Source organism: Natrix helvetica, assembly GCF_964273705.1.
Source record: "Natrix helvetica genome assembly, chromosome: 1".
Lineage (NCBI taxonomy): Eukaryota > Metazoa > Chordata > Lepidosauria > Squamata > Natricidae > Natrix > Natrix helvetica.
In genome coordinates this window covers 234,120,676-234,145,132 of record NC_138548.1, presented here as the reverse complement: position 1 = coordinate 234,145,132, position 24,457 = coordinate 234,120,676, and the positions used below count along the sequence as shown (strand labels likewise).

General features: G+C 38.5%; 1 protein-coding gene across 2 annotated transcripts in view; it reads right to left on the bottom strand.

Annotated features, from left to right (window-relative positions):
- The window catches only part of LOC309399160 (ABC-type organic anion transporter ABCA8-like), a 79,642-nt gene that overhangs the window by 6,629 nt on the left and 48,556 nt on the right, over positions 1–24,457 (bottom strand). For both annotated transcript variants that reach the window (XM_081966707.1, XM_081966708.1), the window contains 14 exons: positions 23,351–23,488; positions 22,982–23,098; positions 22,386–22,559; positions 20,953–21,066; positions 20,042–20,155; positions 17,680–17,760; positions 16,510–16,601; positions 12,169–12,292; positions 10,039–10,168; positions 9,769–9,860; positions 9,119–9,285; positions 8,738–8,813; positions 7,523–7,617; positions 6,400–6,519 (listed from right to left, as the gene is read on the bottom strand). In XM_081966707.1, coding sequence (XP_081822833.1) covers positions 6,400–6,519; positions 7,523–7,617; positions 8,738–8,813; positions 9,119–9,285; positions 9,769–9,860; positions 10,039–10,168; positions 12,169–12,292; positions 16,510–16,601; positions 17,680–17,760; positions 20,042–20,155; positions 20,953–21,066; positions 22,386–22,559; positions 22,982–23,098; positions 23,351–23,488 — 1,634 coding nt within the window. The remainder of the gene's footprint in view (positions 1–6,399; positions 6,520–7,522; positions 7,618–8,737; positions 8,814–9,118; positions 9,286–9,768; positions 9,861–10,038; positions 10,169–12,168; positions 12,293–16,509; positions 16,602–17,679; positions 17,761–20,041; positions 20,156–20,952; positions 21,067–22,385; positions 22,560–22,981; positions 23,099–23,350; positions 23,489–24,457) is intronic.

The window sequence follows — 24,457 nt, the reverse complement described above, 5'->3', positions numbered from 1 at the left end:
GCTGAAATATTCATTGACAGGTAGGACATTGTAGCAGATAATTTTATGTACTACACCTAGGTCAGATCGAAGGCGGCATAGTTCTAAATTGTCTAAGCCCAACATTTCAAGTCTGGTGGCATTCTGTTGCGAGCAGAGGAGCGGATAACTCTTCTCGTGAAATATCTCTGGACTCGCTCAATTGTATTAATGTCCGATATGCAGTGCGGGTTTCAGACAGCTGAACTGTATTTGAGAATTGGTCTAGCAAATGTTTTGTATGTTCTGGTTAGCAGTACAATATTACCAAAGAAGAAGCTATGCAAGATTAGTTTAACAACTCTTAATGCCTTTTTGGCAATGTTATTACAGTGGGCTCTGGCACTTAGATCATTAGATATGAGTACTCGAAGGTCCTTGACAGAGTGAGGGTCATCTACAAGTTTGTGTCCACCCAGCTTGTATTTTGTGTTCTTATTCTTTTTGCCAATGTGTAAGACCGAGCATTTGTTGGTTGAGATTTGAAGTTGCCAATCGTTTGACTATTCTGACACATAGTCAAGATTTTTTTGAAGGGCTGCAGCATTGTCGGTGGTGTTAAATAGTTTTACATCATCAGCGAAGAGAACGCAGTTGCTTATAATATGATCACAAAGGCCATTTATGTAAAGTATAAAGAGTGTGGGTCCTAAAACACTACCTTGAATAGACTAGACCAGACCAGACCGGACCGGACCGGACCGGAATAGAATAATCAAGTTGGAAGGGACCTTGGAGGTCTTCTAGTCCAACCCCTGCCTAGACAGGAAGCCCTATACCATTTCAGACAAATGGTTATCCAACATCTTCTTAAAAATTTCCCATGTTGGAGCATTCACAACTTTTGGAGGCAAGTTGTTCCACTGATTAATTGTTCTAACTGTCACGAAATTTCTCCTCAGTTCTAAGTTGCTTCTCTCCTTGATTAGTTTCCACCCATTGCTTCTTGTTCTACCCTCAGGTGCTTTGAAGAATAGTTTGACTCCCTCTTCTTTGTGGCAACCCCTGAGATATTGGAAGACTGCTATCATGTCTCCCCTAGTCCTTCTTTTCATTAAACTAGACATACCCAGTTCCTGCAACCGTTCTTCATATGTTTTAGTCTCCAGTCTCCTAATCATCTTTGTTTCTCTTCTCTGCACTTTTTCTAGAGCCTCCACATCTTTTTTACATCATGGTGATCAAAACTGAATGCAGTATTCCAAGTGTGGCCTTACCAAGGCCTTAGAGAGTGTTATTAACACTTCACGTGATTTTGATTCTATTCCTCTGTTTATGAAGCCTTATGCAACAGGGGACACCGCTGTTAAGAAGTGCAGGATTTGATAGGGCACTCCCTATTTTAATCATTACCTGTTTGACAGGAACGCATCTATCCACTTATGCAGGGATCTGGAAACGCTGTAAGATTTTAGTTTTAACAGTAGCCATGTACCACTGAATCAAACGTTTTACAGAAGTCTATGTAAATTGTGTCTATTGCTTTGCCTTGATCGAGTTGTGTAGTCATATGTTTTTGCAGAGTTGGAATTGTAGATTACAGGATTTTTTTTTCTGAAACCAAATTCTTTATTAGAGAGTAGGCTGTTTATTTCTAAGTGGACGGTAATGGATTGTTTTATGATTGATTCCATGTCTTGGCAGATGACGCAACATAAAGACATTGGTCTGTAATTTTCAACTAGGCTGGGGTCTCTCTTTTTGAAGATAAGGATGACTGTGGCTAGTGACCATAGGTTGGGCAAGGAGCTCGTCCTGAAAGATTTTTCAAAGATTATGCTTAGAGGTTCTGCTATGGCAGTGGAAGGCTTTTTTAAGAAGTAGGCACATAATCCATCAGGTCCAATAGATAGAGATGGTTTTAGGCCGTGTAGTGCCTTTTCAACGTTATCTTTTGTAGAATCGATTTGTGTAAGATCATTATAATTATTTGTGGTACAACTAGGAAATATTGGGCATGATCCATTGCTGTTTACAAAGACTGAGCCAAAGAATGTGTTAAAGAGGTTGGCTTTAACGGCTTCATCGTTGCAGTCTTTGCCGTTCGGTCCTTTTAGGGGTGGGATGGATCTCAAGTCTTTAAGTTGGTTGTTTACAAAATTATAGAAGGTGCAGTTAGATTTCCTGCGCAGAAGGTTTTCCTCTTGTTAGATGTGATAATTAGTGCATTCAGTCTTCATCTGGTGGCATAAGTTAGCTACATAGCCTTCTTTGTTTTTTTGCTTCCCCTAGTCCCGTGATGGCGAACCTATGGCACGCATGCCACAAGTGGCACGCGGAGCCATTTGTCAGGGCATGCGAGGCGCTGCCCTGTCAGCTGGCCAGTGCGCATGCGTGCGCTGGCCAGCTGAGTTCACCTTTTTAAAAGCTATTTTTCGCCTTCCCCAGGCTCCAGAGGCTTTATAGGAACCTGGGGAGGGCGAAAAGAGCCTCCCCCCCCCCCGGAGGCTTCAGGGATCATCCCTGAAGCCTTCAGAAAGCTTAAAACCACCCTCCAAGCCTGTGACTTCCGGGTTGCTCGGAGGGTCGTTTTAAGCGTTCCGAAGGCTTCAGGGACCGTCCGGACGACGGAGGGAGGCGGGACTCTATAGCCTTCCTGCCATGCGTCTCGCACAGGAATCCGTCCCCTCGGGGCTTTGCGCGGGCCCCATCGCTGGCCATAGGGGGCGAACAACTGTCCCCTGTGGAGCGGGCGCGCAATTTGGGTGTCCTCCTTGATGCCCGGCTGTCAATGGAGGACCATGTGGCAGCTGTGGCAAGGGGGGCGTTCCACCAGGTTCGCCTGGTGCGCCAATTGCGCCCCCTACTGGACCGGAGTGCCCTGCGCACGGTCACTCATGCGCTGGTGACGTCTCGCCTGGACTACTGCAATGCTCTCTACATGGGGCTTCCCTTGGGACGCATCCGGAGACTGCAGCTAGTTCAGAATGCAGCCGCGCGGGTTATTATGGGGAGTACACGTTACTCCCACGTAACACCTCTCCTGCGCGAGCTGCACTGGCTACCTGTGGCCTTTCGGGTGCGTTTCAAGGTATTGATCACCATCTTTAAAGCGCTCCATGGCATAGGATCTAGTTATCTGCAGGATCGCATCCTACCACACACGTCCCTGCGACCTATTCGTTCACACAGGGAGGGGCTCCTCCGGGTGCCGTCCACTAGGCAATGCCAGCGGGCGACACCTAGGAGTAGGTCCTTCTCTGTGATGGGCCCAACCCTCTGGAATGACCTCCCCCCAGACATTCGAACCACCACCGACCTCCGTTCCTTCCGTCAAAAGTTAAAGACTCACCTATTTCAATCAGCTGGCCTGGCACTTTCTTAGTTTTTACCTCCCGGGGATTTATTTTATTTTAATTGGGTTTGGGGTTTTAATTGGGATGTTTTTAGGGTTAGAATATATTTATTTCTTATTTCTTGTACAGCCTATCTCCCCCTCCAAATGTATTTAAATGTATTTTTATTGTTATGACTGTATTTTATTTGCATTGACTGTACACCGCCCCGAGTCCCTTTTTGGGAGAGGGGGCGGTCTAAAAATCTAAGAAATAAATAAATAAAATAAATAAAAGCCAAAAGGGAGGGGAAGGGGGACGGGGAAAGCGAAGGGGGCTTTGTTGTCAAGGCGACGGCCCAGCCAGCCTCCTCCTCCTTCTCCTCCTTTCCCCCTCTGGCTGGAACTCTGAAGGAGGGGAAAGGCGGCAGATAGCCAAGCTCCGAGGACGGAGCCGCCCGCGGGGCTGAGCACGATGCGGCACGGGGCCGCCCAAGGCCGGGATCGAGGCGGCTGCGCAGCCTGCCTGGCATGGCGTGGCGCGGCTAGAGAAGGAGGATGTGGCGGCGAGGGCGGCACGGCCGAGGCCCAACGGATTTCCCTTCGGCCGAGCCCGTCCTGGCGGCGGCAGCGATGTGAAGGCTGGGCCCTGGCGAGCACACCAAGGCTGGATGGAGTGGCACAAGGACGCCGGGCCCGAGGCACCGCGCGGCGGAGCAATCTGGGCCCAGGCAATGGAGACGCACGTCTCATGCCTGTTCAGGGACAGTCCCGAAGCTTCCCTGAAGCCTTCGGAGCGCTTAAAACGACCCTCCGAGCAACCCGGAAGTCACTTACGGGTTGCTCGGAGTGTGGTTTTAAACATTCCGAAGTTTTCAGGGAAGCCTCGGGACGGTCCCTGAAGCCTCTGGGGGGGCGGGGGAGGCTCTTTTCGCCCTCCCCAGGCTCCTATAAAGCCTCTGGAGCCTGGGGAGGGCGAAAAAAGCATGTAAAAATAGGGGGTGTGTGGTGTTGTGCGCGCATGCCCACGGGGGGTGGTCGCGTTGCATTATGGGTGCGGCATGCCCGCACAAGACCCCCCCCGCGCTCCCTCCACTTGTGGCACGCGAGCCAAAAAAGGTTCGCCATCGCTGCCCTAGTCCTTCTTTCCAGAGAGATTGTTTCTTATTGGAGCTTCCTTATTGTTATGGGTAATTTGGTTTCCCTGGTTTTGGGGTTTATTAGTGGTACATATAGTTTAAAGACTCCTTTGACTTCAAGCAAAAACATGTTATAAAGGTCTTCGGCAGTATTACAGCCAGTGAATAGAATGTGCCAAATAAGAGATGAGAGGTCAGCGTCTATGAGATGATAGTTGGCTTTTTTAAAGTTATAATTGGGTATCCCATCATTATGATGATTTTTGTAAAGCTGCATATTGAGACAAAAGCCAATCATGCTGTGGTCACTGTTGGAAAAGTGTTCTTTTATTTATAGTCCATAAATTGAGTTTAAACTGTTTCAGAAGATGAGATCAAGGCAGTTGTTGAGTCTAGTCTTGTTAGTTACTAGTTGATCTAGTCCCAGATTAATAACAGCATTGTACAGGGTTGTATGTATGGGTTCAGTTGTACATTCGTTTAGGGTCCAATTAATAAGAGATAGATTTAGGTCACCAAGAAAGATAAGAGGATGTAGGCAGGAGGCAGCCCACATTAATAGTGAAGTTAATTTGTTCGCATGTATGATGTCGTAATCAGGGCTTCTGTAACATAGTAAGAAGTGAAGCGTGGTATTTAAGGACAGCTCACAGATGATTGTCTCAGGAAGAGCGAGTTCATGTGTAACTTGAATATTTTTTAGATTTAAGGACTTTTTATAGAAGAGAGCAGCTCCACCTCCTCTATGCATTTCACAATCGAACGGGTAAAAATGGTAGTCTCTTACAGTGATAATGGAGTCAGGGAGAGATGCGTTCAGCCATGTTTTGCAGACGAACACAATGTCGAATATAGCTGTATGTAGTAAGAGGAGGAATTTGGGCATTTTGTTTATGGTGCTTCTTGCGTTAATTAGCTTGCATTTAAGGTCAGTAGTGGTTGGAATGCAACACAGAACACAAAACAGCACCCTTAGGAATCTGGACCGGCTTTAACACTATTATTAGCCTTATCAGAAATAGATTAAATTTGTTCACACCATAGACCAAAAAGTTGAAATTCTGTGCCAAGGTATTTGAAGGATGATACTTAGACTATACAATTATTGTTTATCTGCCACTAAAGTTTGTATTTTTCAGGTTCTTTTCTGTATCAACAAATCCCACCATTTTTATGTTGGTGTAATTTTGTGTATCTTGACTTCCTACAACATAAAAGCTTAAACACCTTTTCTAAGACCAATGTGAGTCAAAGAAAAAATAGTCACATCATCAGCATGAAGAAGCACAGCTAAATTGTCCACCACGGAGTTAAGGAAGATAGAATTCTTTTTAGTTATGATATACACAATTGAGCTACCTAAATATTAAGAGGGAAAGGGGCTAGAATACAGCCTTATTTCTTTTCTTTTTTTCCTGAATGTGGGATATCAGCAGATAGTTTAATTTAACTTGCATAACTCATTTAACTTGCATAACTCATTTTCGGGCAAAATTCCAATTAAGCAAACTAACATCTGTTCTTCAATAGAACATTTGAAGTTTGTTTTTGATTAATCAGCAAAATAGGAGAAGAGCATCCAACAGACCACACAGCAGGAGATCATTTGTGTACAATGTACATTCTGTGTACATTGCTGCACTTTCTACTAACTACAATTTCTGAGTAATCTTCAAAGCTAACCTCCAGAGAATGCATACAGTAAAGTCTGTATCCTTTTTTTCATGCAGAAATTCTTTGCATATGAGAATCAGTGCACATACAGGGTTTAGCCTATAAATATAAATTACTAAATTCATTACCATAACTCTCTTCGCATAATGCTTGAATGTGTTGTGGCATTCAAGAACTCCATTATTGCTTACTCTATTTCAGACTTTGAACTTCATCCATCATAACCAAAAAGACAAAAAATCTACAAGAAAGTCCTATGTGCTCAACAAAGAAAGCATGCACTAGAAAACCTACCTGAGCTCTCCAGACACCATGATAGCTACTCGGTCGCACATTGCCTCTGCTTCCTCCATGTGATGAGTTGTCAAAATGGCACCTTTGTCCTTGTTCTGCAGCATGGTGTGAATTGCTCTCCTAAAGAAACCATTCAACTGATGAAAATGAAGGAAACCTGAATTCTGCTTTGATGCACCTTTAATTGATGAGTGGAACATCCAAGCCAAAACACTTGGAATGCCTGAATCTAATCCCAAATCAAGTCCAATGAGCATAATATAAAGAGGGAAAGTTGATGAGAAATCAGGACAAGTGTCTCAGCTTGTGCATCACTCTTATGGAATAAGGTAAAGGCTTCTTTCTCTTCCTTATTGATCAGGTGGTACATATATGAAACAGGCAAGATAAGGATTAATGCATTATAGTCAGTATTTCATGGACGTATCAGGAACATGAATAAAGCAGCACCAGATCCATATTTACATAAATATTCTTAGCTCTTAAATTAATTTCAAATACAATTGCAAAGAGTCATGCAAATATGATAGTCTAGAAATTTGGTAAATGAAGAAACTAAAATTAGTATCAGGTTTATTGTGCTATTCCTGGAGGCTCTCTAGATTCAAGGGCCTCTGAAAGACATTTTCTTCAAAAGGAATGGTGAAGATAAACAAATAGCTAATGCTCTTGTCTCTTATCCATTTCACTGGCATGGTGTCAAGGGGCATTTCATAAATCCCCAAATTGAATGTCTATGTTTTGTTTTGTTTTGTTTTTTTGTGATATGTAGTTTCCATGAGAAATAGCCTGATGCATTTCCATTGGAAAAGGAGGACACTGAAAGCCTTGCAAAAGCTTTTAATCCCTAGAATCATGAATAAAGACAAGACAGCTGGGTGCTCTGGAAAGCCTTAGATTCATCACATCCAGATACAAAACTAACATTTTCTAAGAGCACATTAAGAAGCTACAAGAGGTAGGAATAGAAATCAAATGGAATTTCGTCAAAAACTTTTCATTAATTCAAACAATACATTCTTGATTGTTGAGATATGAAAGATAAGAGATTGGAGATGAATTTTTACTACAAGTGTTAAGTGTGCAAACCTACTCCTAAATGTTCAATGTACAGAACACCTACCATACTTGGTGTTTTCCTTTGGGATCCAGGCCAGTGGTTGGTTCATCTAGTAGCCAAACGGTAGGATTACTCAACATGCTCAGGGCAAAGCACAACTGAAATGCAGGAAATTATATGAAACCTTCTTAAATATTTCACACACCCAAAAGATGGAAATGTGAAGAATACGCATTTCAATATGTTGTTCAAAAATGTGTTTTCTTAACGATCGCTGCACAAACGGAAAAGCAACGTATCAGTGAGGACAATCATGTTAGGGTTCTGAGATACTAACCAAAAAACTGAATTATTAAAAGGCATTTTAATTTTTACACAATATCTTCTTGAAGCACTAGAATGGGCAAAGATATTCTTTCACTCTGTTCTACTACAAACCTCATCAGTTTTGAGAGCAGTCTTTGTGGCTTAACACAAAGTACATTTGGAGATGTAACAAAGTCTCAGGAATTACAGATTTAGATTTTTAAGACAATTATCAGGAGAATTATTCAATTACAGCAAAGTCTACAAGTTTCTTGGCATAAGTTTGTGCATGCTTAATTCATTTATAATTCCATAGAGCTTCCAGGTACTGCAGCCCACCAACAATATATGAAAATGCAGCCATTACAAACTGAACTGCATAATGTAAATCAGGACAGTAAAAATCACTATCAATTATTCTTAACCATGTACAGTTTTGTTCTATTTGGTTGCCTATGTCCTCGGATTTTTAACCCTTATTTAAGAATGTTAATATTCTGTATGATTATACAGAATATAACAGAATTTCAGAAAACGATTAAGGAATGTAACGTATCCTAATGCTATGTAAAGAAGTAAATCAGTTTAGAAGTTTTTGGGATGGAGTACTCGGGAACATGCTATTGTATAATTCTCCTTTCCTTTAGTCAGATGAAAGACTGACATATTTTTTAAGCAAGGACCACATCATACTAATTCTAGTTAGGCACGGTGGCTTGTCAGCATAAATGCAGAAACCCATGGTGTCCTAGCATGGCTCCTCATGCCAAAAGGCCTCCTCCTCCCTTATCTTCAGCCCTGTCTCTTCTTTTCTCAACTTCATTTCTTTATTTTATAGAAATACTTTCAGAGAGCAGACAAGCTGGACAAAAACTGCATTGAGGAAGAAGTTTAAAAGGAGGAATGACAAAGCACAGCTGCATATGGAATCACAAGACCTGTAGCTAAAATATAATGAATCAGAGGGCTTACTTTTCTACTTAATCCGGCAGATAATGTTTTGGTGGTCTTTTTAAAATGCTCTTCAAGGACTAGAACTCGAGCTATTCTGAAAAAAGAAGAAATTTTGCTGTTTTAATCTCTACATGAGGCTCTTTGTATGACAATTGCAAAATACACCATACTCCAATAAAATAATAGGAATAGATATGTATGTATGCATGCATGTATGTATGTATGTTATTCAGATACACAAAAATACCTGTTATTTGCTAACTGCTCAGATAGCAATTTCATACTTTCCAGAGTTAATATGTTAATTTCAAACATATAGCCTGAGAAATTAAATTCCTAAGAATGAAAAATCTTGGGAAATAAATTTTGTAATAAAAACAATATCTTGGGTTTCACTACCTATTAATGGCCATAGTAGCATCATCCTTCCTGATCCCTTTTACAGCTGCAAAAATCTCCAAATGTTCTTTCATGGTCAGGTTGGACCAGAGCGGATTCTCCTGAGGACAGTAGCCAAGAGCAGCATTTTCCTCTGCTGCAGCTCCATCAGTTCCTTTAATATGCACCTGTTCCAAATAGGTAGCGTAAGGACCTCATTTCCTTTTGTCCAATGTAAGAATATACTTTGAAATATCAAAGATGTGACAAGGTGCATTTCTGATCAATAAGGACTGTCATTTATATTAAATCAGTAAGTTTTTAGAAGATCTTAATGTTATCCAAGAAGGAAGCACAATATATGAATAATGCAGAAGCAGACAATATGGCAGATCATAAGGACTGTGGAAAAATAAGTTGCAATGAAGGTGACATTGGAAGCTCCACAGAAAGATTTCACTCCAATCATGATGCCTTTGATAAACTAATAAATATATTTTTCTTCAATGGGTCTCTCTTATCTTCGTCTATTCTCTGATATATTACAGTAATATTATTTAAAGCGATTATATTGACATTGCCTTCCTAAACTGGATACCCAGTATTACCATACAATAATAAATAAGAGAAATATAATATGCTTTTCTTTCTAAAGAAAAAGTTACACTTACCTGCCCAGCAGTTGGATCCATATCTCCCATTATCATGCTAATTGTTGTACTTTTACCAGCACCGTTTGGTCCCAGAAGCCCTAATATTTCTCCTGCAAAGAAACTATTGCTATTAAAATATAGCTCAAAATGTCATATATGCTGCTTTAGGGAATCTTGGAGTTATTTTCTTTTATTTTCCTAAGAAGTAGGGTACAAAGCGTAGACAGGCCTTCTCTCCTCAAATGGCTGCTGTTATATTAGGTCAAATGCATTTGAGGGACATGTTACCTTTTTTAACACAAAAAGAAACATTTTTGGTCGCCAGTTTTCTCTTCTGCTGTTTGTTGCAACATGGAGTAGAACAAGCCTTTCCATATCTGTACTCTTTGCGCAAGTTGTGGATGATGATAACTGGTTTCTAAATAAAGGGAAGGGGAGACAGAAAGACATTTGTGTGTGTCTGTGTGTGTGTGTGTGTATACACCCACCCACACACAGTGTATATATACGGTAACACACACAAACACACATATACAGATATATTTCTATCATTTGTTTATTCAGAAAAAGCCAAATAGGCATTATCTTTCACCTGGGACAGAAACACCTAAAGTTTAGTTTAGTTTATTGTCATTGCACCTTGTACAACAAAATTAAATGCCATCTTCAGTGTACATCATCAATAAGTAAATTATATAAAAAATAAGAATAAAACAAAAACACACATCCTTCACATTCTATACAATTGAATTGAAAACTCCTGATACTGCATTAATATTGCACTATAAAGTAGAATTCAATACAGTTACTGCTCAGGGATAGAAGCTGTTTTTCAGCCTATTTGTCCTTGTTTTTATTGTCCTGTACCGTCTACCAGATGGTAATAGTTCAAAAAAAAGAGTGCCCAAGATGAGAAGGATCTTTAAGAATATTTTGAAATTTCTTAAGGCAGCGGGAGCCATAAAGCTCTTGCAATGAGGGGGGACGGCAACCAATGACCTTCTGAGCAACAATGTTAACCCTCTGGAGTGCTGTCCTATCTGCCACTACGCAATTAACAAACCATACACAGGTGCAGTAAGTTAAAATACTCTTTATAGTGCAGTGGTAGAAGGTCACCAGCAGTTTTTCACTCGGTTGTTGTTTCCTGAGAAGTCTCAGGTAGTATAATCTCTGCTGGGCCCCTTTTGACCAGTGCTGCAATGTGAGCACCCCAGGTCAGGTCCTCTTTTATGATAACACCCAAAAACATAAAATTGGCCACTTGCTCCACTTGTTCTCCATTGATAACCAAGGACTGGTTCTCTTGTTTCCAAACAGATCTCTTTATCTTGGGAGAAGATTCCTTGTTTTCAGAAGTTAGGCCTGCTTGGATCTAGAATAGCCAGATTAGTTTAATGCAAATGAGAAATGGGCAATTCCAGAGTTGTCTGAAATGGAGTTTCCTTGGCAAGTTTAAAACATATTTATTTCTTCTTCCATAGTCATATCCCATTTAGTATCCCTCTTCCAGTTATCCTTTAAATGGCTTGGGAAAATGTTTCTATAAGCATATACCTATTGTATCCTTTTTGAATAATCTGTGTATGGTTCCACCTACAATAACTGTTTCATCGAAAGAGTGTTTAGTTTTTCAGCATCCAGAATGCCATCTATCCCCACAGAAGTGAACAACATTTGGGTGGTTTGGATCTCATCTTTATTGCTGAAAAACATTTTTGGCCTCTGAGAAACTGTCCCCATTTTAGAGTTTTAAAATATTTATATTTTCATAAACTAAGGACAAATAATCTGACACATGTCCCTGATGCTTCCATAAGTCATTTTAAAAATTGTTCAATGATCTTGGTAATTAGAAAGACTAGTTAGTTTAGTCCCAATGTCAATGGCAAGTAATCTCTTTGGTAGAGGTGATGCTTCTGCTCATAGCTTTCTCAGCACCGAGCAAAGTCTCCTAATATTCCTATCTATATAATGAGTATAGTTTGCACAAGGAATGGTTACTAATACCAGCTTGGTTTGAAAGAAAGAAATTTATAAGTCAATTTGCTCCAAAAGAGTGAAAATAATGTAGAAAACAAGCTAACTGTGATGATAATAATGCAATGTAAATACAAGGTAAAATTGCAATACAACAATATCTGGATGACCTGGATATTGACATAGGGCACATAGGTCTTTTGAAAATGCGACCTTGGCAACTCCGGACTCTGGTGTTTTCTTTCCTCAACTGTACCTTAGTATCCCTGAGAGCATTCCTGATAAGTATGTCCCTGCACAGTGTAATTAAGCCATGCAAAGTGAAAGGTATGATTGTGCATTTAACCACGCTCAATAAGCAAACCACAAATATAAATGGAGCAACTCATACTGTATGTCTTTTTTCAAAATATAAAAAGCCCAATAGATATGTTTTACCTCTTCTTCATTGGCAGAATCCAGTGCACTCTGAGCTCTGGTCCTTTCATCTAGAATGTCTCTATCAGTCTCTTCACTGAGCTCCTCGGGATTCTGATGGGTCCTTTTTCTTTGAGGAGAAATCCTAGGGATCAAAGATACAAGTCTGAAGTGACTGAATATTAAAGTATAAATGTTGATTTCAACTAGGAAAGCAATCAACAGTCCAACCTTGAGGTAGAAGGTTGGTGGAGATCTTATGTGGTAACTTACTCAATGCTTGTGCAGCTCTATTATTTATATTACTGCTTTTCTTTGCTCCCATTTTCTCCATCATTGTGGCATGATTAAAGTGCTTGATGGTTCTTCTTTCCCTTGTTATCAATGTTGTCAATTTCTAAGCCACTTTAACAAATCAGGTAGCCAATCTACATATGACCAGGTTCACAATATTCAGCAACTTGACTTATACTGGATAATGGTTATCACCTCAAATGGACCTATCTTTCCAGAATCTAACTTCAAATAGATATGAACAACTTTATCCTGCAGATAATATACAAATTACTTACAACATCCTATTGAAGGAAGTCCTATAACTAATGAGTATATTTTACAAAAGGAATGGTTACTCACACCAGCTTGGTTTCAAAGAAGTAAAAATTGTAAGTCAATTTACTTCACACTGTAAGTGTGAAATTATCAACAAATCTGAAAGCATGGTATGAAATAGAGAATAATTTATTTTTCCTTAAAAATAACACTGATCTCCCTATAAAATAATAGTCCCTGATAAGGTACCATTATTTTATATTTTTAATAACGTATTGAAGTTTTTAGGAGACTTAGTAAAAACTAATAAAAACTATAATAGAAGAAAAAAACCTAAAAATTCAGAAGATGCAGGAAAAGAAAAACCCAAGAAAGACAATAACAAAGTGGCTTCAAACCTTCATCAACAGAACAATATAATCTTGTAGGTTTTCACCCTATTTTAAAGTTACAAATAAAGAATTCTTCTCTCCATAGCCTAACTTTTATCTATATGCAATCCAGAAATCATCATCCTTTCAATCCTAGGAAAAATTCCATTAGGAGGTACCAGAAATATTAACCGAATAATGTATCATTGATCAAATAGTCCAACTTCATGTTCCTCCTTTTTTGGTCTGCACAATTTTGACCTCGAAATCATTCCAAAGGTATCAATCTTTGACATTTGACAGGAGTCTTCAAAGCCTATTTTGTAAATCCCATCAAGAGATCCCGATCCAGGTTTCTTTTTTTTTTTTTGAATAAATGTTTTTATTAGTTTTACAAAGTTTTGAGGAAAAGGGTAATGGGTATGGTTACAAATTTTGACAGCTACATTATGCAGGAAATGGTTCCCCTAGTTCTCATAACTTTCACATGTTAATAAACAAGATAATTATTACTTAGCTATATTTTGACAGCTTGTTTTTACCTTATATCTTCCAATAATTTCAATCTATTTTCTATCAAACAGAAAAAAATTCCCTGTATCAGCAATTGCATTATCCAGAGACTGGACCTGGTGGAGGGTGGGGTGGCAGATATGAGGGGGGGTGGAGGCGGTGCAGAAGGGAAACAAAGAACTTGATACCCAACAAATGAAAACAGAATTTGAGAGAATGTCCTTTTATCTTAGATTTCAAAACGTGATGGAAGCAGATGATGAAAACATAAGGGACATCATGATAAACATTTTGGCTGAATATACCCACAAAGAAAAACAACAGATGGAATGGGAGATAGATCTGGTTTATAGAGTGAATTCAGCCTATGCCAGAACACACAATGTACCCAGGGAGGTACATATTAAATTCCTTAGAAAAAGCTTGCCTTTTTGAAGTGGTTAAACTGAACATTTCTTACAAGTTTTTTATTTTTTTATTTTTTACAAATATATCAAATCAATGCGTGAATAGTGTGGTACCTGGGTGTCATAAATTCTAATACAAGTGAACTGATAAAGTTAATCATAATTATTACATTCAATCAACTTAAGTTTTTCTAATAATCATACAGATTTATATTAGGTTGCAATCTATCGTTATTCAATTATTCCATGTTTTTTTCTTGATATTACTTTTATTTTATTATACAAAACTGTATACACTAATATTTCCTCTTCTCTTATTTCTATACTTATTCTAGCTTTAGTCCCATCATTCTTTATTAAAAGGCTTTTTCTTGCTATCCTGTCTTAATTTCTAATCAAGTCACTCACCTAAGAAAAGAAGAGAGAGAGAGAGAAAAGGAAAAACAGAACAAAAAAGATAAATGATCTGTCTATCATCTCATGCCCGCTTCAATACTTTAATTGCTATGCTTAAAAGAAAAGAGAGAGAGAAAAAAAATCAGAACAACAAAATTATTATCTATCCATCATCTCTTACCCACTTCAGTACTTTAATTGCTATGCTTTTTAAAACTTGCCTCTGAAATTCCTCTCTTGGCTCTTTATTTCTGTCAGAATCTGTTTTATTCAATCTAAATATTTCTCCCACTTCTACCCCCTCCCACTATCTAGTTCCCAAATTTTCTGCCCAGGTCCCTGTCTCCCTTTCAAACATATCTTCCAACTCTCTTAATACATTTCCCCCCTAATTTAATTCATCAATCACTGTTATTTCCATTGTTATCTCCTCTTTGTCTACTTCTTCATTTTTTCTGCTGACTCCTCCCTTTCCTGGGCGTCTGGTTCTTTCCTCATCATCCCTTGTATGGTATTTTCCATTTTTTTCCATCATCTCCTTAAATCTCCATGGTGTCTTTTATGCTTTGAAAGAGTTTGGCCATAGTTTGAGGGCCCATGTTCTAACATCATTCAGGAGTCCTTATCTGGAGTAGTCATAGGGTAGTTAAAAATAATCCAATGAATATTTTCAAAACTCTTCATTCAGGTCTTTCCAGGTTGTAAGTTTCCCTTTTGTCAGCAGGTGGCACTCTCATCTTACGTTTCAGTATTGCTAATAATCAAGCCTTCTTTTGGTAATAGAATGACCACGAAAGCATAATAAGTTTTGTAAGTAAATGATTCCAGCATTTTAAAATGCCTTCCCAGTACCACTTCTCCCAAATTAAGAGCCCAATGTTCTGTATGTTTCAAAATTTATTAATTTTTTCTCCCACGTCCCTCGCTTCAGGTTTGATAAATTCTCAGAATGCCTGGGTGCCACTTTTACAGATATTTCTGAGCAAATAGTTCTAAATTGTTCCTTGGGGTTAAATTTAAAGAAAATCCTCTCCCCCAGATCCAGCCATTGTTCACCTGTTTCACTCCAGCACCAGTCTTAGATGGTCATCGGTTGTCACAGCTTTGTGGCAGTCATCTTTAGCTGCCTTTTCTTCTTGGCGTGGTTGAGAGGGAAAGTGAACACCAGGGTTCCAGGAGTGCTGTGATTCTCTTTGCTTCACCACCCGTCCAGGATGGCTTTGGCCCCTCACGGAGGCCACAAACAAGAACAATTCAGCATAGGGGACAGAACTCCATTCTCTTGCATCTGAAAAATGTCACGACATCAACCAGCTGCCTAAACTGAACATTTCTGAATGTGATTAGAAATGAGTTCATCTGGCTTAGTATCCTTTTTAAAGGCTCTGCTGTTCCTGAGAGCAAAGATGTTGTTTCCCTCAGTTCATGGCATCAAACACATGGAGGCCCACTGCTTTATGGATATCTCACAGGGAGATGCCATTCATAGCATTCGTGGGTGATCTTCCATTATCTCCTTCTCTGAAGAAATTCAAATGATCAGCCTGCTCAGTGGCCTTTCATTCTTCACCATGGTCATTTCTACTCTTTTGCAATAATATCTTCAGTCAGCCATGACTCACATCAGAAACCGGGAATTTCTTTCAGAATGGATCCCATCATCACAACATTCAATAATCACAAACATTATTTTTTAAAAAACTATTTATTCCTCTTTGCATTATCATTTTTTAAAAAAAACTACATTACATTTATAGTTCAATTGCATTGGTGTTACTATTAGTATTATATTTTACAGAATTCCTCTGAGCAGGAGATGGGCAGTTTCTAAATGTGTTATATAAATAAAGACCTAGATCTCAGAAGAAAATTTGAATGCTGGGAAGAATTGAAGGAAAGAGAAGAGGATGATCAGTAGCAAGGTAGATAACTCAGTAATAGCAATGAATGGGAGATCAAAAATCACAGCTTAGGGATAGATTATCATGGAGAAAATCTATGTATGCGGTCACTTGGAGTCAAAAATAACTTAATGATGCATAATCAATCAATCAACCAAACAATTGATACATGCATGCAGATACACACTTCCTCTCCTTGAGCCTACTAACATATATACCAACCTAAATACAGGATCTCTTCTCATAACTGGTCTGTCATATTTCAAAACCAGATAGCGAAGTAAAAAAAGGAAAATTATGCTGTGGATGTAAGGCTACATAAAAACACAAACAGAAAGTTATATTGAACATATGTACAGCCATAGAGGGATCTTAATTTAACACATTTAATTCTGTATTTGGTTAAATATCTCTAGATTTAGGGAACATATATACAATGATTTTATTGCAGACTTAATAATTAGAGAAGGAAGACTTTACTCAATTTTTTATGTTAGTATAGTAGAAAAGTATTTATACTGATGTCCTTTCAAGTAGCACCAGTATCAGCTACCTCACAATTCATATTGAATTAGAAGGATTAGGCAGATGAGAAAAGGATGTCATCCTATTTCTGAAGCCAACAAACAAATACTAAATGCCACCACTTATTGGTGTACAGCAGGGGTGTCAAACTGACGGCCTGCGGGCCGATGCCTCATTTGCAGGCCACGCTCACTCCAGCTCTGTGAAGGGGAAAAACATCATGATACATCATTGATGGCAACATGACATGTCGAGTTTGACACCCGTGATGTAGAGCATCATTTCCTGCCTGAAAAAGATGATCATCCATACTCCTGCAAGTCTCTTGAATATATCTGGGTCAGAAAAAAAAAACCTTCTTCACTATTTAACCTCATAGGGATTTTTATTTATTTATCTGTATCCCATCTTTATTATTTTTACAAATAATTCAAGGCGAAAAATGTATCCAGCACACCTTCCTCCTCCTGTTTTCCCCATAAAAACTCTGAATTAGGTTGAGAGAAAGTGATTGGCCCAAAGGCACCCATCTGGTCTTCATACCTAAAGAGGGACTAGAACTCATGCTCTCCCTCTTTCTAGCCTGGTGTCTTAACCACTAGAACAAACTGGCTCTCCATTTTAGTTTATTATTTTAACAAATTAGAATATGATGGGATTAGTGCACAACTGAGTTGCAGGTATGCTGCAGTTCTAACAGGAATCTCTAGAATCTGAAATTGGCTGTATTTATGGACGTTTATGTGAAGATATACAGTATTTAGATGTAGATATTAACCTCTTGGATAGTAAAATAGACTGACTATATTAATGCTTTTCTTAAAAAAAAAATCTCCTTGAAATAAGAGTAATATGTTTGTTTCTCACCATGAAGGGAGATATCCAGATCTCATTCATAAATAAAATGTGGTATCCTGCACTACCAAATGCATTAATATATCTCAGCATCTATATAAAAATGTAGATAAAAAGCAATAAAGTTCTTAAGTACAGTTTATACAATTCACTCTGAAAGTAAAACAAAACTTTTAAACGAAAGTTCCTGGTTTCTCCAGAAGCCAAAGATGACCTAGCTCAGGGGTCAGCAACCCGTGGTTTCTGGAGCCACATGTGGCTCTTTCATCCCTCTGCTGCGGCTCCCTGTCGCCGATCGGCTCCACAATTGATAGGTCTTTCAGTTAGGACAGGTAGAGGAAAAAGGACGCTGCACTAGGGTTTTTTTGCACATTGAACAGAGGGCTTCTGGTTAGGACCTTTGTGGCTCTTTGAGTGTTTAAGGTTGCTGACCCCTGACCTAGCTACATATCATTTTTTTTTCAACTGCAAACAAAAGGTTTCATAAAATTGTCCTGCAAGACAAAAGAACAGTGATACACCTGTATAAGTGTTGTTCTTTTTTACAATGTTTTATTGGTACACATCTGCTTTGGGGGCATAATTTGGGAACGATGAAGCATTTACCATGGATTAACTGAACAAATAAGAGTAAGAATAAACATAGAGCAACAGTATTACACCCACAATTAAAAAGTTTATTCTTATTCTTAAATTACTTGTTATGCCTATTCCAGTTCCTCAGTTCCAGGACCTGGAAGTTTCTTTGTCCCCAATAGGTAAAATTTCTTTGTTTCATGTTCTTTAGAAGGGGATTGTGTGAGGCTTGGTAGTGTTTTGAAATTGTTGTTTTTATTTGCCAATTGTGCTGCAGATTGGCAGATGACAGAAAACCTACTGGGCTGATTAACATGCTAATGGGAGACCATCAGGAAATACCAGACTGTAGACTAAGCAGGGAAGTTTAAAAAAATCTTCCCACCAAAAAGCAATGGCAACCACGTTTTGTACTATTTTCTTACAAAGAAAACTACATAGTGTAGGGTCCTTGGTACCCTCTGAGCTTAGTTGTTTTCCTGCAGTTACAGTACTCAACTAGGTAACATTCTAGTTTCCCAACTAAGTAACATCACTAGTGCACGGATGCTGTTATCTAGTTGGGTAATATAACATCTTCATGAAAACAATCAAGCTCAGAGAGCACCAAGGACCACCCAGCTCAATCCTGAGCTACAAATATTCTCTTCTATAGAAAAATTAATAGACAGCAGAATAGAAATTTGACTCAAGGGATTCTTCCATTTTCTTATGCAGACATAATTTCCTAAGAAACTTCTGATGAGCTTGATGAAGGTTACACCAGATTTCTAGAAAGGCAAAGGAGCATCCCAAGATACAATTTAGGTCCCTTTACCTCCCTTAAACACCATGTTCCTTTCTACCATTTCACACATCAATGGGCATGGGAATGGAACTGGAGTGAATGTCCAGTCATCAAATTTATGTAGCCCAAGGGTTTGCAGCAAAGTTGGGAAAATGAATGCAGCTAATGTAAACTGGTAGATGTTTGTCATAAAAAGCTATTGTTGTGTAAAGTTATTTTTTCTAGTTTTTTGCTGCAGAAATCTGTTTTGCAAATCTGTAGATTTAGTGTTCCAGGTAAGTACTATATGGAGTGATCTTAACACTCATTTCTGAATTGAAGTAAGAAAGAAAAGTTCATGGCCAGAAGTGGTCACAGAGCAGCATATCTGATCTTATTGGATCTGAGAAGTGCAGGGAAGAATTAGACCACCCTGGTGGTTAGGGAATTGGCAGAAAGGCCAATATATTAAAATAGAGTGAAAAAAGATGGGGACTTCTGAATTGGAAGTAGAGGCCACTTACTCCACTCTAGTAGCTATCCATCCAATCGCTTTGTCCATAAATATGATGGAGAAATTTGTAAGGCCCTAAACCTGCCCCAATTTTCACAGGAATAGGCTTACGGACAGGGGAATGGGACAACTTGCCACAGCCAACTGGTCGCAGCCAACTCATTATGGCCAACTCGCTGCGGGACAACTCACCAATGGCCAACTCTCCACAGGCCAACTCACTGCAGGACAATGTAACAATTCTATTTAATTGTTTAAAATAAATTTTAAAAATGTTTTGATTTTTGCCATTCACATTTCATTCTGTCCCTCCTTTCTTTAATGATTCTATACCACCATTTCTTTGATATTAGTGTAAGTCTTGTCCTGCAGCAAGTTATCCCGTGGTGAGATGGCTGTGGTTTTTTTTTTTTTTTTTTTGTTCTGCAGCAAGTTGGCTGTGACAAGTTGATCATGGCGAGATGGCTGTGGTGAATTGTCATAGACAATGACAAAAATAGTACGGGATTTTATCTTACCGTTGAAAAGTAAATTGAAAAACTAATAGCCTGAAATATAGGAATGAAAACATCAAGTAGATATATCATATGTTTTGTAGATGTTGCAAATATTGCAAATGAAATCATGGACACCTAAAATGAGATAAGAAAGTATATTAATGTTTTTAACTTGCTAAACGTTTCACCCAGATATCCCTTTCCATGAAGTCTATTGTGCCTTTACTCCTTATATTTACACCCCAGCTAAATTGCATCTAAGAAATGTCTCTAAACCTGTTTATACTTGTCTGTTACAATCAGTACTCTCAGTTTTCATTCCTTTCAACATCTGCCGTTAAACCTGCTGCAGAAAACTAGGTGTGAATTCTTCAGTTTGCTAATTTTATTGTCTCAGTTGTGAAAATTTTGTTAATGGTTGTTGGGATAAAGCTATTGCTCAAAAGAAATATATGCCAGTTGCCAAGCATCCAAATTTTGATCAACAGTCGTTAGTGTCAATGCTGTTGTAACTTTGACAGCCACTAAATGAATGGTTGCAAGTCGAGGACCCCCAAGTGAGGCAGAGGTGGGTTGCTGCCGGTTCAGCCCGGTTTGGATGAAGTGATAGTGGATTTCAGGCCTGAGTCACAAAATCGGAAGCGACCCATGCCTGCCACGCCCCCGAACTGGTTCCCTCGCTGCCGCTTGGCTGCCGCTTGGCTGCCGCTTGGCTGCCGCTTGGCTGCCGCCATTTTGGATTTTAGTGACTATGCCTGCACAGTTCACTGTAAATTGTTCTATGCATGTGCACAGAACAATTTCCCATTGAACAGTACACATCTGGTGCATATGCACGTTGGTAGCGAACTGGCAGTAACTCCGACATCAACCCACCCCTGATGTGGAGGGGAAAATGCGAGGAGAAGTGAATGATTCGGTCACATACTTACTAATATAAAGATGAATGACCAAAAACTGGCAGTATACATATTTTTACGAAATATGAAGGCAATTACATATAGTAATAGGACAATAGAGGTACTATAACCCAGCAGAAATATCACCTGTTTAAAAATAAGGCCTGAAATTAATGGTATGCAACATTTTTGGAAAAATAGAAACAAATTATTCATATTAATATATGCAAAATTTTAAATATTTAAATATGTAACATTTAAATAGTAACACTTACAAAAGCATATTATATCAAATATTTGCGTTTAGCAGATGCAATCCACAAAATCTATTCATAAACTTTATATTTCAAATGTATAAAAATCCCATTTGGATTTCATGGATAGTTTGCTTTATTGGACAACCCTTCCCTCCAAAACTGTGGATTTACCAGATTTTAAATATCTGTATTCTATCTATTAGTTCTGTCAGAATGCATAGGGTTTGTGCCAAGGGTTATTAAGAACTATTTCACATATGCCATCACCGCCATAATGTAGAAAAGGGATGGCGAAGCACATTGTTTTGCAGTGCTTGATTCTAGAGATAGCTCCAACAGTAAATGAGTATAAACTTGGAAGTTTATATAAAATTCAGCACGTCACATATTTCTTTCATCTGCTTTGAGGTTTCTAAAGTTTTAATTTAATGGGTTAAGTATGTTCAGGTTGACTATTTTATTTGTTTTTGTGGGATGCGATCCAGGTCTGCTTTTGTTGTGTGACAAACGTTCTACCATCCTCTAATTTTGTCCTGCCAATCTTTAAATTAATTTGTATGCCTGAAGAAACAATGCACACTTGTAATATTTTTAATTATATATTAAAATAGCAAAATAAAAGAATGTTAGGAAAAAAGATACAGGTTTGTCTAGTCATGTCCAAATCTAGGGGACAGTGCTCATCTCCAATTCACAGCCAAATATCCAGCATTATCACGGAGCACTGTTACCTTCCCACCAAAGTGGTACCTATTTAACTACTTGCATTTACATGCTTTCGAACTGCTAACTTGTCCGAATCCAGGGCAAGAACAGGAGGTCACCCTGTCACACGGTACTTGAATCTGAAACTGCTAATCTTCCACTTGACAAGCCCCGCATTTTAACCACTACCTTGAGTCTACATCACACCCCAGCAATCCCACTGGTTATATCAGCTAGAACTGTCTTATAATGATGTTACCTGAATAAATATGGAGATAGAGTTGCCATCTCAGCTGATTACAGGGCCTTTGTACCAATTTCGAGTAGCCTCACTTTGCTATTCTTCAGTCATTTATCAAAATACTTATTTATAATTAAAGATAGAAGCCTACCATTCAAAGCCTGAAACTGGAACTTTTGCTATGTATTATTAAGTTATTGATGCCCATAATGGAAAAGTGTAAACTTAAATGTTTAAAATGTTATTTAAATCATTAAACTTACCAAAAATAAATGTAAAATGCTCAGATTCTTAGTTATAACGATTAATTTTAGTAACCATGGCAATATTGCTACAACAAGTAGGGCAAAGTGGAGAGGAATATCTATCAGAGCTTGTCCACACCAATATACAGAAGGCAACAGCCCTGAGATTCGGAGTTGAGAGTGAACTTTTATCTAAGCAAAACAAACAAATAAATATTTGGAGGGGAAGGGAGAGAGGAGAGGAGAGGTTAGGTTAGGTTTTGAGGTCAAATTGTAAAATCAGACAGACCTTTTAAAGTCATTACTACTATCATTTACAGGTTATAATTTCTAAACTTTACATGTAGAGAGAAAAAGCTACACAAACTACAGATTTATTATTTTAATGGTTTTTAAATCTACCAAGATTACTTGCATGATTAGGCAGATTTAAGACAAAGAAAGGGGAAATAATTGAACAGGATATGCCAGAGTTAATATAGGCAATTTGACTGTAATATAAAACATAAACTGTGCCACATATGTATCTTCACAGTGATCTGATATTTCCTTTTTGATCAGTACAACCTTGTCAATGCAGTGGAATATTTTAACATAAATTTAATTCGTTTTACCTTGTAGTCTTGCATGCTCATCATTGCAAACTGAGGTGGAAAAGCAGGCAGCAATATGAAAGCCCCAAGCATTTGTAATTCCACAAAATAAAACGCAAAACTATTCCGTTGAATGTCCTGGAAAATGGATTTTTTTTAAAAGAAGGCTTTATATGTGATAATATGGTATAATGAAACAGTTGTTCTAAATATGTTTACATGGCAAGTTCAGAAACAGCTGATAATGAAATTTAAAATAATATAATTAATTGATTCGTCCACATTTTAATGTTTTTTTAAAAATCTACATTGATTCTTTTAAAAAATGTATTCATATATTTTCCCATTGGTTCTCTGCCTCCGTATTTATGATCTTATTGGAATACTTACCCCTAAAAATATTTGACTCCAAATTCGAAGACGAGCAGTGGAATTAAGCATGTGTAAAAATGCATTGCTGATGACGTTGACAAGCACAGGAAAGCAGTTAGTTATTTCTGTGTGGCACATAAGTGTGAACCTGTATTTCTGAAACAGGGCAGCAAGTTAGAAGAGAAATGAATCAAGAGAAGAAAGTGATAAAAAAACAATTATAGCCTAAGGACCTCATCTGGTTTTTGATTGAGAACTAGGATAAAAAATAACTTACGTTTAATACAATTATGTTAAACACACTCATACTTAATACTTTATCCATTTTGGTACATTAACAGTTTCAAATCAGTTTATGCCCCACTAGTGTCATTTGTGCTCATTTTAGACTACAGGTAGTCTTTGACTTACAACCGGTCATTTAGCAACTGGTCAAAGTTACAACAGATTCCTCAGAGCTACTTATAACATGTTTTTGTATATCCTCCTGTGGTAACATCAGACGTGGCTTCCTCCTGGTCCTGTCCGGTACGCCAGATGAGGTAGTGAAAATCTGCCGTACCGGACTGGTAGTAATGGTGGCTTGGCCATGCCCCCAAACCTCCGCAGAAGCTTCTTTTTTTAAAGCCCTTTTTCCCTGCCAGTTCAGGCAAGGAAAAATAGGTTTTAAAAACTAAAAGAGAGGGGGGGGGAGGGAGAGGAAGGAAGGGAAGGGAGAAAGAAAAAAAAATAAAAAGAAAAAAGGAATCTCACTTTTTAACCGGGATTTAGCAAAAGAGAAAAAAAATGCTGTTGCTTCAATTGGAACTGAGCCTGGCTGTGGAATTCTGGGAGCTGAAGTCCACAAGTCTTAATGCTACAAACTTTAAATGGAAACCTGCTTTAAATTAAAAAGCTGCTCAAAAGGAAGTTTGCAATGTGACATTCAGCAGTTTGTTTCTGGGTCAACTGAACAACAAACTTGATAAAAGGTAGGATTCTTATATGGTTCTATGTTTTTGAAGTTTTGGGGTTTGTGCAATATGGGCTTTGTGTTTCTAAGAGTTTTTTTATCATTCCCTGCTTGTGAATGAAGTCAAACTTTCTATAGGCTCATTATCTATCTGGCATGTGAAATGAGTCTTT